We start from the raw sequence: 16,457 nt of genomic DNA on the forward strand, positions 1-16,457 counted from the left end.
ATTTGCCTTCATGTGCGAGTTTTCTTTCCAGCGTGTTGTGCTTTAGGCTGCATGCACTTTTTTTTCACAGGATTCCCACTAGCCCTGTCCCTGCATTGACATATATCCCTTCTGGTGTGTTCAGGAGTTTGCCCCTGAGAGGTCAGACCACTGAGGTGGATAGCCTCTTATTAGGTGATATTCAAAAAAATGTTTTACTTCAATGTTTGGGTCCCTAAGCTGGGGGTGTTCTGTTGGGTGTGCTAGTTACCTTGCGGTGGTTACCGGGTTCAAGGTCCCTGCAGCCCAGTGTCTGACCAGGCCTCCTGATGGCTTGTGGGGCTCGTAGGTCTTGTTTATTTATAAGACACCATGGGGGGGGGGCAATTGGAACTTAGCTGTTTTTGCTGTGCTTGGCATCTGTCTTTTTGCGAGTGGCCTCTGTGCTTGGGGGCACTGCTTGGTTATTTGCCTTCAGGTCTTGGTAATCCCCTTGAGTCTTTGGCATGGTTGGTTCAGCCCGTCGAGCTTGCACTTGCCATGTGGGAGTTTAAAGGTTGCTTATCATCTTTGCTACCAGATGATCATTCTTTCTGCTTCACTCATGCTGCCTGTTAGGTCAATGTTGGACCCTGTGTGGCTTGTTCCTTTTGGATCTCTCTCTGCTTTGACTGATTCAGCTTTCAATGTAGAAGCTTTTCAGGTAGCTGCGGCTTTGCAAGGTAGGTTTTCTAAGGTTAGGCGTTCATGGAATTGTGATGGGTTGGATGCCCCAGAGTTGGCCCTATGGTGTTTTGGGACCCAGAATTGGAGGTGTTGGTGTCCTCCACTTGGATAAGTCTGTGCCTCTGCTGCCTTCCCCTATTTCATGACCCCCACCCTCCTCTTTTCCCAAGGTTCCGGCTCTGAAACATCCAAAGGTTTCAGAGTTGGGGCTGTATTTAGCTAGGAGTTATGCTCGACCTTCTCTGGAGGTAGCCCCCATTGACATCAATAGTGAAGGCAGTTGAGCCTTCTGTTCCTGCCAGGGGTTTCTGGGCAATTATCTTCAAAACTGCCTCCTCACTCTGAGCCTTCTTCTTGGAAGGACACGTTTCTGTGCCAGTTATCGAGAGAGGACTACGGCTCTGCCCTGGAGTCTTCATGGCATACTTCTGGGGCTGGGCTGAGGGTGGAGCCCGAGGAGTGTCCATGGGTGTCCTTGAATCCTTCCAGGACCTTGGTTCCCCTCTCAAGAGGATCTTTTGCTTTAGGGATGATAACTTCTTATAACTTAATATTATGAAACGGTATGATCATTTGGTTGCTTTCCTTTGGGTTTGGTGCCTCAAAAGAGTCAGATTTCCAGAGGTTGTCTTCCCTCATTTCCTCTTCGGTGGCTCGCATTGGTTTTGCTTCGGTACCACATGTGGAATTTGGACCGCTTTATGTTGATGGACCCAGCTTCTTGTAGCAACTATATTAAGTAGTAATATACTTACGTCGTATACTTACGTAGTAGTAATAGACCCACGTCCCGTGTGCCCATTGTGTGTGTGGGTGCTTACTTACTGTTCTTCCCGGTTCACGGGTGATAGTGTCCCGGGTGGTCAGCCGTGTTCTTGCGGCTAAGCTGCCTGTGTTATTCCCTCATGCCTGTGGCGTTCGTGGCTTCGCTGCTCTCGCTGCTGTCTGGGCGTCGTGGCCTTGCGGTCTTTCGGGCATGGATTTTTGGTGTTCGTGCAGGGGCCTTGCTGCTCGTTCTTCTCGTGTTGTGTTGTTCCTGGGACTTTTCGGGGCTGTGGCGCCTTGGGTTGGCGTTTGCTGCCGGTTGTCTCGCCTCCTTGGGGGGTGCGTGGTGTCTGTTACCTATCGTACGTTAAGGCTCGTGACTCTACAGCAGCCAAACTTTAATTACGTCTAGGGATACGACACAACTGCTGTTCTCAATAGCGAATCACCAGTATAACCCCTTGATAAGTAATGAGCACAATAATAAATCTTCTTTAGGACTGAAGAATAGATAAAACAATCTTATCATATATATATTAAATAAATCTCAATAGCAAACAGATGATTATATGGTCACAATATATCACATTAAAAATATCACTGTAACTTCCAGACATTAAATTAAAATATTATATGTATGGCTATGACAGAACAAAATATATAACTTAACTCCAACTAGATGTTATCTCCCTGGTTCCCGTTCAGCTACTGAATAACAAAACGCGAGAGTCAAAACAGATTGCCTTGCCCCGCGAATAAATTGCCAAAGTTACAATATTTATTATTTCAACAATGGAGCAATACATTGTGACAAGAGTAATCTTAAACTAACTTAATGAATAATTAATACATATTGATATACACAAATAAAGTAAGTGTTTCTTTACATAGTAATTAAAATATGCATACAGAAGAGAATAATGGCATGCACCCCAGCAACAGACGATCCCACGACAATTTGCCAGATACAGTTCACTCAATTATTATTCACCTCTGTTACCCACTTATGATCACATATAAATCATTAGTTCCCGTGGGAAAACTGATCACACAAAGAAATAAAACAATCATTCCCACGATACGTTGGGCCTAACGCCAACACTGTAACATGAATGTGCATTTTCATAGAACATATAAGTATAACAATATACATGCTTGTAATTTATACACAATTATAAATGTACATATTAATATATTTACTTACGTATCTTATAAGGGTACGTAACACTTCCACCTCCAAGAAAAAAAATGCAATGGATTGAAGATCAATGGCATTTTTTCAGAAGTAAAAATGTTAAGTAAAAAGAAACATTTCATTTATGGTACATCAAAACTTCTTGACAAAGCATCAGCAATAACATTTTGCCTGCCTGGAATATGTTTGATTTCTACATTAAATTCCTGCAAAAACAATGACCAGCGCAGAATTTGTTGGTTCTTGACTTTCATCATATTTATAAAGATAAGGGGGTTGTGGTCTGTAAATACTAACACTTTATTTCCTGATAAGTAAATCTCAAACTTCTTGATTGACAATATAAGACCCAACGCCTCCTTTTCTACCACGGAATAATTTCTCTGAGCTGCATTAAATTTTCTAGAATAATAATACACAGGATGCTCAATCTGGTCTAAACCAACTTGAATAAGCACAGCACCTATTCCAACATCTGACGCATCAATGTGTAATATAAATGGTTTATCAAATTGGGGACTAGCAAGAATAGGTGAGGTGGACAATATGCCCTTTAGGTTCTGAAAAGCATTCTGACAATCTTGTGTCCACTGAAACTTTACTTGCTTGCGTAACAAGTTTGTCAAAGGAGCAGCTACTGTTGAAAAATTTCTACAATAACGCCTATAGTATGCACACATACCAATAAACCGTTGGACTCCTTTCTTATTGGTTAACACTGGGTAGTCCACAATGGCTTGAATCTTATCTTGTAAGGGGATAATCTTACCTTGTCCTACCTCGTGTCCAAGATAAGTTATCGTACCTTTTGCCCAACTACACTTATTCATGTTTATGGTTAACTTTGCGTTTTTCAACACTGTAAACAAGTTCTTAAGGCCTAAGAGATGATCGGCCCAATTCTTACTGTACAAAACAATGTCATCAAGGTAGGCCCTACAATCTGGCACATCCTTGAGTAAGAAATTCATGAATCTTTGAAAAGTAGCAGGTGCATTTCTCAAACCGAATGGCATGACATTAAATTCATACGCACCATCAGGTGTAACAAAAGCAGTAACCTCTCTAGCATACTCTGTTAATGGAATTTGATAATACCCTTTTGACAAATCAAGCTTACTTACATATTCGGCATGACCTATGGACTCTATACATTCTTCCAACAAGGGTAAAGGAAAAACGTCCACTGTAGTGTTCTTGTTCAGTTTCCTATAATCCACGCACAATCTCCAGGTTCCATCTGGTTTTGGCACTAACAAACACGGAGAGCTCCAAGTACTTTGACTTGGCCGAATGAAATCATGCTGGAGCAGATATTCCACTTCTGCTTGCATAATTTTCCTCTTTTCGGGATTCACTCGGTACGGATGTTGTCGAATGGGGGTGCTGTCCAGGAGCTGAATGTCGTGTGTGATGAGGTGGGTCTGGGTAGGAACCTCCCCAAACAGAGATGTATGGTTGTCCAGCAGAACCTGGAACTCATCACGTTGTTCCTCCTGTAAATGACATAGCATCTCCCTGCCATTGGAACTGGAACTGAGAAGTGGGATATTAACATCATGTCTCTCACTACAATTATCCTCAGGTGGTAACTCTTCCCGACTAAAACAAGCTACTACACCAGGTCCAACATAAGCTTTTAATCTGTTAATGTGCACAGTCATTTGGGGTTCTGAAAGATTAGGGTTAATTAGTTTATAAGTTAGGTCTCCCACCTTGTCTACCACTTGGTAGGGTCCTGCGAACTTATGGGACATGGAAGTCCCCATACGAGGTTTCAACACCAACACCAAATCTCCGACATCAAACGACCTTAGCTTAGCTTTGAACTTCTTGTCATATCTTACTTTCATGGCTTGTTGAGTCCTTCCCAGATGTTCTTTCGCCAACTCACGAGCCCGACACAACTTTGCCTTGACCTCACTCAAGTACAATCCACTCTGATGAACAGAGACATCTCCCAACAACTTTTCTTGTAGCATTTTAAGAGGACCTCTTACTTGGTGACCAAACACTAGTTCAAAGGGTGAACAGCCCAATGACTCTTGTAGCCCTTCTCTAGCAGCAAACAACACAAAGGGGAGATTCTCATCCCAATTACGTGGATGAGTTTCTCCGGTTGTCTTCAGCATTTGTTTCAAAGTCTGGTGGAAACGTTCAAGTCCACCTTGGCTTTGGGGATGATATGGACTGGATAATTTGTGCCGAATCCCTCGGGATTCGCAAAAAGTTCTGAAAACTTTAGAAACAAAATTTCCCCCATTATCACTCTGAATAACTCTAGGCATTCCAAACAACGAAAAGAATCTTTCAAGACACTTGATGAGATTATGAGCCTTGGTATTCCGTAGAGCATAAGCTTCAGGAAATCTAGTAGTCATACACATGAGAGTGAACAAAAACATGTTACCCGATTTAGTCTTAGGTAAAGGACCCACACAATCAATTACAACATGAGTAAATGGTTCATCAGGAACTACAATAGCTTGCAATGGTGCTCTAGGTACAGATTGATTTGGTTTACCAACAATTTGACAGGGTATACAGTTATGACAATATCTGACCACGTCTTTCTTTAACTTTGGCCAGAAAAAATATTTACTTATCTTATGGTACATATTCGTGATACCTTGATGACCTCCCATGGGGTCATCATGTGCAGCCTGCAGGACCTGCCTACGATAATCATTGGGGACAACGAGTTGGGTTCTAATCTCACAATCCTCTGAAGAGGGAGTTCCCTTGGGTCTCCACCTTCTCATCAGAAGTCGATCCTTGAAGAAGAAACCCGTCCCTTCCTCCAATGCATCAATATTATCAGGAGCCTCAGAAATACACTTACTTAAACTAGGATCAGTAGTCTGTACAACACTTAAGGGCAATGACTCAGACTCAGCAGCGAGCGGGCAAGAACCTAGTAGCTTGATCTCTTTTCCCGATTGATCAGAATAAAATGGAGTCATAGCTACTTCGGCCTCACTCTCGACAACTGGCGCACTGGAGACAAGCGGGCAAGGTACAGATAGTTCAGCCTCCTCACCTTCACTTTCCTTGTGATTTAGGTTCGGCGGGGCTTCTACTACGGCCTCACTTTCATCATCCAGTCGAGTCATAAAAGAATCCTCAAGATCCACCTCCCACTCCTTTACTGAAGGGGTCCTGGTCTTGGGAACAGCAACCTCAGTGAAGACAGGATTACTCTCACCTGTTTTTCCCATTGATCTAGTAACAACACAAGCAGGGTAAATAATATCATCATCTGCTTCTGGTTGAGCTAATACAGTATGGGGTTTAGTTAACATGATGGGACACTTGGGCCCTACAACCATTTGGTTGCCAAAATCATTACCTAGAATAATGTCTACCCCAGGAATGGGCAGTTGTTTACTTACACCAACATTACACCATCCTGAAGTATATTTAGAATCAAGGTTAACTTGCAATAAGGACACTGGTTGCACACTTCCGGCAATACCTTGGAGAAGCACAACTTCACCCAGATCTCGGGTGTCAACATCATCAAGTACCTTCTGGGTAATAAGAGACTGTGAAGCTCCAGTATCACGGAGTAATTGAACAGTCTTATGTCTACCATTATTACATAATAAGGTACCTGTGGAAATATAGGGTTTGAATTCAGCCATCCAATTGGGACTGACTGTAATACATGAAGAATTAATAGGTTGCACTCCTTTACTCATAATAAGACCAGTTGGTCGTAGTTCAGGATGCAAACTAAAACATGAAGAAATCACATGCCCCCTTCTCTTACAATGGGTACAATGTTTGACAGTGGACACACTGGTAGAACCAACTGCCGGTTTAGAATTAGCATTACTAGGCTTAGATGATCCTGGCAATGGAGTAACCATCTTAGGGTTAGTAAGAGAAGAGTTCACGGGAGTAACTGTCGCACCAGGAGGAGACTTATACTGATAAGGAGTTCGGTGAGCATTGAAATTTACTCTACGACTAGACTTAGGTGAAGTGGCCGTAAACGGGGCCTTAGTCAGCAACTCACGCTCATCCGCGAGCTTTGACAGCTCATCAATATCTGTTACATTCTTTTGTTCTGCCATAAAAGTAGACAACTGGTCTGGGAGACATGACAATACTTCTTCCATTATAAGAAGATTCTTTAGAGCATCAAAATCAGTGACTGCAAGTGACTTTAACCATCTGTTGCAAAAATTCGTCTTCTGACGAGTAAAATCTGCTATTGTCTGATCCCTGATTCTCCTTAGGTTCCTGAACTTTTGCCTGTGTGCCTCTGGATTTAGCTGGTACGCATTTAGGATGCTTTTCTTTACAAAATCATAATCAAAACTATGAGCGTCGGGTAGGGATGTGAAAACCTCCTGACTACGCCCCTTAAATTGAGACTGCATAATGGCTACCCACTGATCCCTTGGCCAGTTCATACTGATGGCAATTTTATAAAAATGTGCAAAGAAAACCTCAGGATCCTCCTCATTGAACTTGGGCAACTCTATATACTTATTCATCCTGATGGGATTATTATCACTATTTGTTGAAACATTACTAGTATTTCCATGCCCAGCTGCCATACGCTGTGATTCAAGCCTGAAGTTAGTGTTAGCCATTTGTTGTTGAATCTCTAATTGTTGCTTCTTTGTGGCTTCTATTTGCAACTGTGCCGCAATTTCTAAACGCCTAGTCTCAAGCTCCCTTTGCTGAGCTTCAGCTTCTAATATTTGCTGTTGCTGTTGAGCTTCAATCTCTCTTTGACGAGCTTCAGCCTCTAATATTTTCTGTTCCCTTTGAGCTTCAAGCTTAGCATTGGCTATTTGTGCTTCTAACTCAAGACGCTTTAACGTCATCTGATCACTCGACTCCTCTCTTAACTCCTCTAGAATTTCTTCTAACTCCCCATTCTCAACAAAATGCGTCACAATGACTTTCAATATTTGGGCTTTAACCATTCTATTGCTGGCGGTCAAATCCAACTGATTTGCCATTTGTATTAACTCAGTCTTTTTAAGGTTCTGAATCCCTTCAAAGTCTGGGTGAGCCAACAACGCTGCAACTTTCTCCTCCATCGTTACTAACACTTGGCACTTGATTCACAAAAATAATTAAAACAATGGCACTGCACTACACTTCACTGTAAAATTGTCACCACACTGAAAATTCGCTTGGCCTCACTGCACAAACAAAATATATAGGATGACTTACCTCAAAATCGTGAAACGTTGTTACTTGACACACAGGAAGGCTTGCTTGGCACATGGAATAGTTCTTAAGAAACACAGACACTTGACACACTGGTACCTAGGAAGGCAAGGTTAGATTAGCATAGTTAAGTTAAAGTGGGAACGATATATCCCGGACAGGCCCCCATAACTCTTTGTTACCTATCGTACGTTAAGGCTCGTGACTCTACAGCAGCCAAACTTTAATTACGTCTAGGGATACGACACAACTGCTGTTCTCAATAGCGAATCACCAGTATAACCCCTTGATAAGTAATGAGCACAATAATAAATCTTCTTTAGGACTGAAGAATAGATAAAACAATCTTATCATATATATATTAAATAAATCTCAATAGCAAACAGATGATTATATGGTCACAATATATCACATTAAAAATATCACTGTAACTTCCAGACATTAAATTAAAATATTATATGTATGGCTATGACAGAACAAAATATATAACTTAACTCCAACTAGATGTTATCTCCCTGGTTCCCGTTCAGCTACTGAATAAAAAAACGCGAGAGTCAAAACATTATTCGCCTTGCCCCGCGAATAAATTGCCAAAGTTACAATATTTATTATTTCAACAATGGAGCAATACATTGTGACAAGAGTAATCTTAAACTAACTTAATGAATAATTAATACATATTGATATACACAAATAAAGTAAGTGTTTCTTTACATAGTAATTAAAATATGCATACAGAAGAGAATAATGGCATGCACCCCAGCAACGGACGATCCCACGACAATTTGCCAGATACAGTTCACTCAATTATTATTCACCTCTGTTACCCACTTATGATCACATATAAATCATTAGTTCCCGTGGGAAAACTGATCACACAAAGAAATAAAACAATCATTCCCACGATACGTTGGGCCTAACGCCAACACTGTAACATGAATGTGCATTTTCATAGAACATATAAGTATAACAATATACATGCTTGTAATTTATACACAATTATAAATGTACATATTAATATATTTACTTACGTATCTTATAAGGGTACGTAACAGTGTCCGCCTCCCGGTTCTGTCCCTTTGACCTTCCTCTGTGGGTAGTTAGCTCCGGGGAGCCAACGGGGCTCCCCCCAGAAAACCAGCGTTGAATATAATGAAACGCCATTTTCTGGGTGAGACCCGGAGGCTCCCCGGCAACCCTCCCTCCCTCCGGTCAGCGGTTTTTCTCGTGTTTTGACATCCAGCCTCAGAACTGATGGGTGGATAGCCGGCGTGGGAGGTCTGGGGCTCCCCCTTCCCCCTCCCGGGGAGGGGGGAGCTGCGCAGACAGCGGCGCAGTGACGTATGTCGTCATACTAGTTTCCTTGTTTTCTGTTGAAGAGTTCTATCCACTAGTTCGGCTTTAGGTAGCAATTTTCACCAGAATAGGGGTTTGTTTTGGAATGCTTACCTTTCTGGATGCTTGACCCGGTCGATGGCAGACATAGAATGCTTCCAACCACACGGGGGTTTCTATAGGCCATTGCTCCCCTTGCCTCTCTGAGGGGGCCAGGTTCTGGCCGTGGTCCCTGGTAGGCCCTAGAACTCCATACACATGACTGATGCCAAAGTCTGACATTAGCATATCAGCCGGTAAAGCTCCGGGGAGCCTCCGGGTCTCGCCCAGAAAATAGCGTTTCATTACATTCAACGCTGGTTTTTTGTTTATTATTTTGTGTTAGTTAATTTACTATACAGTATTGCAATGGGCCATTTTCCTTAAAATTGTGAATTAGTACTTAATTATGAATATGCTGCTTTTCATATTATGTATAATTTTTTTTTAAGATTTTCTGAAGAACTGCGAATTAATGTGGTCCCAGAGTGTGTGGTCATCTACCATCACAGCCCAGGCTGCTTCACGCTTTCTCAAAGAAGGGGGATTGGTGTCTCTCCCTGGTGCACAACCTGCAATCAATGGAACGCCAGGTAAGGATAAACTTGATAGGATGTAGTGACCAGGATCGTGAATCAGTGACATTACAATATTTCCACCCTACCATAGCCAAAATAAGCTACATAATTATTATTATTATTATTATTATTATTATTGTTATTTATATTTTTTATTTTTTTACCATGATCAGGGAACACATTTTAAAAATATTTGAAAGGTTATTCTGGAGTGTGTGAGTATAGTATGGAAGACTAACCGGGTGTGTAGTGGTGATAACTTTGAGTTAGGGGTATAGGATGTTTGGAAGAACTATGGATGGTGACTGGATGGGTCCAGTGTGAATATTGGGAAGAGTAGTTGAGTAACAGTAGTTGAATTTGACATAGAATTTATTATAACTTTAAAGTAACTAGAGTATATGATGATTAAATTACAAAACATGACTGGGGCTTTAATCATCATCCGTATATTCACACATATGCAGCGGTTGTGTAGTGCCCATATCTTAAGAAGCACATCAACAAACTGGAAAAGGTGCAAAGAGATGCTACTAAGTGGCTCCCAGAACTGAAGGGCAAGAGCTACGAGGAGAGGTTAGAGGCATTAAATATGCCAAAACTAGAAGACAGAAGAAAAAGAGGTGATATGATCACTACATACAAAATAGTAACAGGAATTGATAAAATCAATAGGGAAGATTTCCTGAGACCTGGAACTTTAAGAACAAGAGGTCATAGATGTAAACTAGCTAAACACAGATGCCGAAGAAATATAAGAAAATTCACTTTCGCAAACAGAGTGGTAAACGGTTGGAGCAAGTTAGATGAGAAGGTGGTGGAGGCCAAGACCGTCAGTAGTTTCAAAGCGTTATATGACAAAGAGGGCTGGGAAGACGGGACACCACGAGCATAGCTCTCATCCTGTAACTACACTTAGGTAATTACATGTACAGTTCAACCAGCTGGTACATCTCCTGAGACTTAGGTGTGGAAATATAATATAAATATAATAGTAACACCTTGGCTTATGAATGCCCCTATTTACGAACTTTTCGGGTTACGAGCCCAATTTTTTCGTAAAATCCAAATCAGGTTACGAGCTTTGCCTCGGAAAACGAAGGTTGTTGATACGCGTATGGCTGACCTAGTGCATGGTGGCACAGCAATCGCCACACAGTTTACCAGTGCCTCTCACCTAGTGACAATCGCATCTGAATTATTTGTAAAGATTTACTTTTTTGTTCAGATTTTTGGGTATTTGAACGTAAGTTATTATATATCTCGCCATGGGTCCCAAGAAAGCCAGTGGTAAGGTTCGAGCCAAAAAAATCACATGTGAGAATGACCATTTTTAAAACGAGATCATTCGTAAACATGAAAATGGTATAAGGGTTGTTGATGTAGAGTAGAGGATGTCCCTTCCTCATTTATTAAGAAAATCTGTGCATTATTTGAAGAAGTGCAAAGTTTTGCTGAAAAGTGTCTCCCAAATCAAGCTGTAGCAGACCATTGTGTTAACCTTTTTAATAACAATGTGATGTCTCACTTCAGACAAGTGTTACAAGGAAGGAAAAAACAAGTGTCGCTAGACAGGTTTTTAGTGAGAAAAACAAGCAGTGAGCCACAAGCAGGTCATAGTGGTATACAGGCAAAATGTGCCAGAGTGTGTACCCCAGAGAAGTCATCACTGCCCGATGTTATAATGGAAGGGGACTCCCCTTGCAAACAGTATCACCTCTCCTCCTCCTCCCTCCTCTCTGTCTTCCATACGCCAACAAGAGTCATCAGAAAAGGTAAGTAATAACTTGTACATACTTTAGTACTGAATATTTGGGTGAATTGTATTCACTTTTATATTAAGTATAAAACTAAGGTTGTATTGTTGTTGGGTTATTAACACAAAGGAAACTTTTTGTTTGTATTTTAATATGCGAGACATGCAGAGACCAAGGATACTTCATGTTGTTCATTTGAATCATAACCATGTAGTAATTAATAACACTTGCCTGTCTCTTGCTAATAGTGTATGTGTTTCAGGCATGATTGGATATGGTATGGCCAAGGCTGCTGTGCATCAGCTAACAAAGAGTCTTGGTGAGGAAAAGTCTGGACTACCACAGGGGGCCACAGCAGTTGCCTTGCTTCCAGTCACCTTGGATACACCTATGAATAGGAAGTGGATGTCCAGTGCAGACTTCTCCACTTGGACCTCACTTGAGTTTGTTGCCGAGTAAGTGAATGCTTTCTGATGTGTTATAATTTATAATTCATTAATCGTGGTAGCATTCTTTAAGTTAAGGATTTATTTTAATGTAAGATAACATATATGGCAGTGCATGGAAGATTATTTTGATTAGACCATGTGGTCCCCTTGGTGTCAGCTTTAGAACCTTTCTATTCAATTGTTGGCGGGTTGCTTATCTATACTAATTTTCAATATAAATACCCTGATGCCAGAACCAATTTTTTTTTTTTTTTTTTTTTTTTTTTTTTGAGATATATACAAGAGTTGTTACATTCTTGTACAGCCACTAGTACGCGTAGCGTTTCGGGCAAGTCCTTAATCCTATGGTCCCTGGAATACGATCCCCTGCCGCGAAATATCGTTTTTTCATCCAAGTACACATTTTACTGTTGCGTTAAACAGAGGCTACAGTTAAGGAATTGCGCCCAGTAAATCCTCCCCGGCCAGGATACGAACCCATGACATAGCGCTCGCGGAACGCCAGGCGAGTGTCTTACCACTACACCACGGAGACTGCTCAGAATTTAGAATTTAGTTTTGATCTTTTCAGTACACCCAGTATAAAGGTGTTCTCAGTGTCATAACATTCGATTTTCCAACTCGTGCCAAATGCATACGTTACCTTGAATTCTAATATCAGACCCCGATACTAAATGGTTCCCCGGGCAATGAGCTGTTGATAATATAGGGGTGAGGCAGTAGTTGCCAAACAATACGAGAGCTCTACTAAACAACTACAGACATCCATGTTCAATAATATCAAGAGGTTGATGCTCAACGGTTTTGCAAGAAATGTACAAAACAAGTGGTACTGTACCTAATGCTAGTACATTCAGCTCAGATGTTCGTGATGGACCCTCCAGGGGACCAAACCACAAGTAACTATACTTAATATATGATAGTATTGAAGTGAAGGAGGACATGGTACAGATCATAATTCACATTGTTACAATATTCAAATTCAAATTCAAATGTTTATTCAGGTAAAGTACAAACATACAAGGTGAGATGCAAACATTGAGGGATTTATAGAGCTAGTACATACAATGCCTAAAGCCACTATTACGCAAAGCGCTTCGGTATACATTACTAGGTAAATTTCCTTAAAAATGGGTGATGACTCACTGTGAATACTGACACCAGGGTGTTCAGAAACTTTGAACTTCAATTTATATCTGATCGCCTATGTAATTTTTATTAGTACAGTATTTTGGGTATTGCCCCTACTAGTGACTATTATTTCCTATGCAATTCTCATACAATATATATCATTAGTATTTTTGCATAATGGGGTTTTGCTGGAAACTTCATTTTGCAAGAATACACTTTGGAATTGTTGGTTTAGGATTTTCACATTTACTTTCCATTCTTTGTGAATTTGTTTCCCATTATATTCTTTGGATTTTATATTTGACATGTAATTTGCTTTAGAGTTTATAGCATAGTTTGAGTTCCGTTTTAAATTTTTTGCTATCCCCTTTTTTTTAAGTTTCTTTCTGCCTCTTATTGCTGTGTAGTTACTTGCTTATGTGTTGCTGGAATGTTTCTGGGTTAGGTCTCTTCCTATATTAATTCCATTTTTTTTTTAATTTTTTTAATTTACTCTCTGACCCTCTGTTAATATTTTTAAGAGAGAGCCAGAGAGTCTTTTCTAGTATTCCATCTCTGTTTCGGTGTAAATATTTAGGTGCATTCATGGTATATCTAAATTGTGTTTATTAAATGTGTGTGTGTGTTTGTGTGCTTAACTAAGTGTAGTTAAGACAAGACCTGTGCTCGTGGTGTCCCGTCTTATAATCTTTGTCATACTGTCTTTTGAAGCTTTCCATAATCTTAACATACACTACTCTCATTTATATTATTGCATCCATCTAGGGACTGCTTTCTCTGCCACTTCATTCAACCCGTCCTCTTAAAAATAACGTCACTTTTCGCTCGTATGTGCACTATGGCCAAATTTGGACGTAATTTGAAATGAAATCCACTCACAAAAGTGACGTACTGTTCCGTTTTCTGTTTGAGTCGTCCGACTTACTCGGGAAGCTTAGAAAAGGATTCTTTCTAATAACGTTTTTCATACTGTTTTGAAACTTTATGAGAATTTCCTGCCCACCTAACCTATCAGAGGACCCTTAACTTACTGTTGTTGAAAAAAAAAATCCCAAATTTATTTTCAATTTTTTTTTATTTTCAAATTACGTCCATATTCGGCCATACGGGCAAACGGCCAAAAGCGACGTTCTTTTTAAGAGGACAGGTTGCTTCATTACCTATATGACGGCATCCCCCAAGGCAGTATTTCAAGCACTGGTTGCCCTTTACCTTTACCAAATGTTAAATGGGCCATATCTTGTCCTACTGTGCAAGTCAAAGATAATTTAGAGTACCGCAGAATATTTAAAATTCCCCTGCGTACATGGGGCTCACGTTTTCTTCTTCAGGCCTCCAGTAAACAGGTGCCATCTTGGGAAAAAAAAAAAAGTGGTCACCCTTCCTGGTATGAGGGCTTTGTTATTGAGAGGGTGACCATGGGTAGCACTTGCTGCAGCACCTCATAACACTGCTGTGCAGCTTGTGCCTACAGTGTCACTTGATTTGACTGAAATAAATAACCGTGATTATTTTACATTGATAAATGTTGTAGAAAATACTGATTGTGATACTCTGCTGGGGTTAACTGTCTCTTTGAGTTAACTAACTTAAGTTCTCTACTACGAGAACTTGTGCTGTGACTTGCTAAGAAAGATATCCACTGATTGCACTCCACTTACAGAAGTCAATAATTATGAAGATCATGTGAAACTGTTTCTTAATCTTCGATACCATTCTGCCTTGGACATCACATGTCTATTGCCTGTGAACTTTATGCTCAAAGGCCTTACCATATTAAAGTCTCATCACACACCTCCTGGGGGGTGAATAGATTAACACTCCCATTTATATGCTCCTTTGTTGCTGTCATCGAAACTTGACTACAGATCATGTCTCGAGCCTTTTGTTCTTCCCCAATCCAGAGCTTATATGTAGAAAGTGGTGTTTTGTTGCTATAAGACCACAGTGATCAGTATTATTTTCAATACCCTACAAAGCTTCCATTCATGCTTGTACCATCACCCCAATTGAAAACCTTGTTTACTTTACGGCCTTTTCCTAAAGGATTGCCACCTTGCAGGTTTGTTTACATCTAGAAAGTGTTCCCCTCATATTGTGCCTACCTTACCCCCATGGAGAATTCTGCTTCTTAAATTTTATAAAGCCCTGATCTATATTGTGTAGGCTTATACTTTCCCTACTGTTCTGAAAAGCCTTTTCCTAAAATATTTTTACTGCTATTCACATGCTAGTGCTCATTTTGTGGATGGGTTGCAATCTGCTGGTGGCATTGTCTTCTGTCATTTTTCTGGTAAAAATCTTTATGCTGCCTTTCCTTCAGAAGAGTAGTATTACTACAGTTTTGTTATTTTAAATACACTTTCACTTCTTATCCTGTAGAATAGCAAAGAAAAGCAAAGGTGTGGGTTGTTAGACACTTCATTTGAGCTGTGCCATGCTAGACACTTCATTTGAGCTGTGCCAGAAACAAATTTATTCACTATATATGTGTCCAGATTACATTATAGGCCTGTATATAGTACTTAAGACTTAAACTGCCCAATACATCTATAGCTCGGGTGAGTAACTGTTGCGGAAGTACACACCACAGCTATGATTAGTTGGGAGTATTATGTAAGATTTAAAAGTCCCGTGGCTACACGGGGTTCACATCGTCTTCCTGAGGGTTCTTATAAATAGATGTTTTTTTTTTTTAATTGTGGGCAATATAACCAGGTGTGAGAGCCTCAGTACTGAGTGAGCAACCAAGGCTGATGTACACAGCATGAACTAACAGCACTGCTGTTTAGCTCGTGACCACAGCATTGCCCAAAACTTTCAAAATATATATGTAACTGGTATTATTTAGTGATGATAGTATTACAGAAGAAAAATTCCCCCCTGACTGATAAAAATGACCAGGATTCTGATAATAGCAGGATTGTTGTGATAATTAGCACTGTGCATAGTATGGTGGGATGAGTAATACTGAGGGAGGGAGGGAGGTAGCATCGTCTGCTAACACTGTGTGACCACCTGTTATTGTCTAGAATCACCATATCAGCTTAGTGGTTGGCTATGGTGAACACAGTTGTAAATACTTATATATAACATGAGTATATAGTGTAATAACAGCAAAAGGAGTACGCTGTATGTTGGGAGGATCCATTTTAGTAAAGGAGGTGGTGGCATCTGCATAACTTGTCATGAAGTGTATGGTGGCCACTATGCTTTTTGGGCACCATATCAGCTTAGTTGAACAGTTCTGGTGAATAAAACATGTAGATACTTGCATATAATGTGAGTATACAGTGTAATAACACCACAA

General features: G+C 40.5%; 1 protein-coding gene across 1 annotated transcript in view; it reads left to right on the forward strand.

Moving 5' to 3' along the window:
- The window catches only part of Dhpr (dihydropteridine reductase), a 56,548-nt gene that overhangs the window by 37,502 nt on the left and 2,589 nt on the right, over window positions 1-16,457 (forward strand). Inside the window, exons 4-5 of the mRNA XM_069327913.1 lie at window positions 9,685-9,825; window positions 11,830-12,022. Of these exons, the coding sequence (XP_069184014.1) occupies window positions 9,685-9,825; window positions 11,830-12,022 (334 nt within the window). The remainder of the gene's footprint in view (window positions 1-9,684; window positions 9,826-11,829; window positions 12,023-16,457) is intronic.

The sequence above is a fragment of the Procambarus clarkii genome, chromosome 20 (assembly GCF_040958095.1).
Source record: "Procambarus clarkii isolate CNS0578487 chromosome 20, FALCON_Pclarkii_2.0, whole genome shotgun sequence".
In the NCBI taxonomy this organism is placed as follows: Eukaryota; Metazoa; Arthropoda; class Malacostraca; order Decapoda; family Cambaridae; genus Procambarus; species Procambarus clarkii.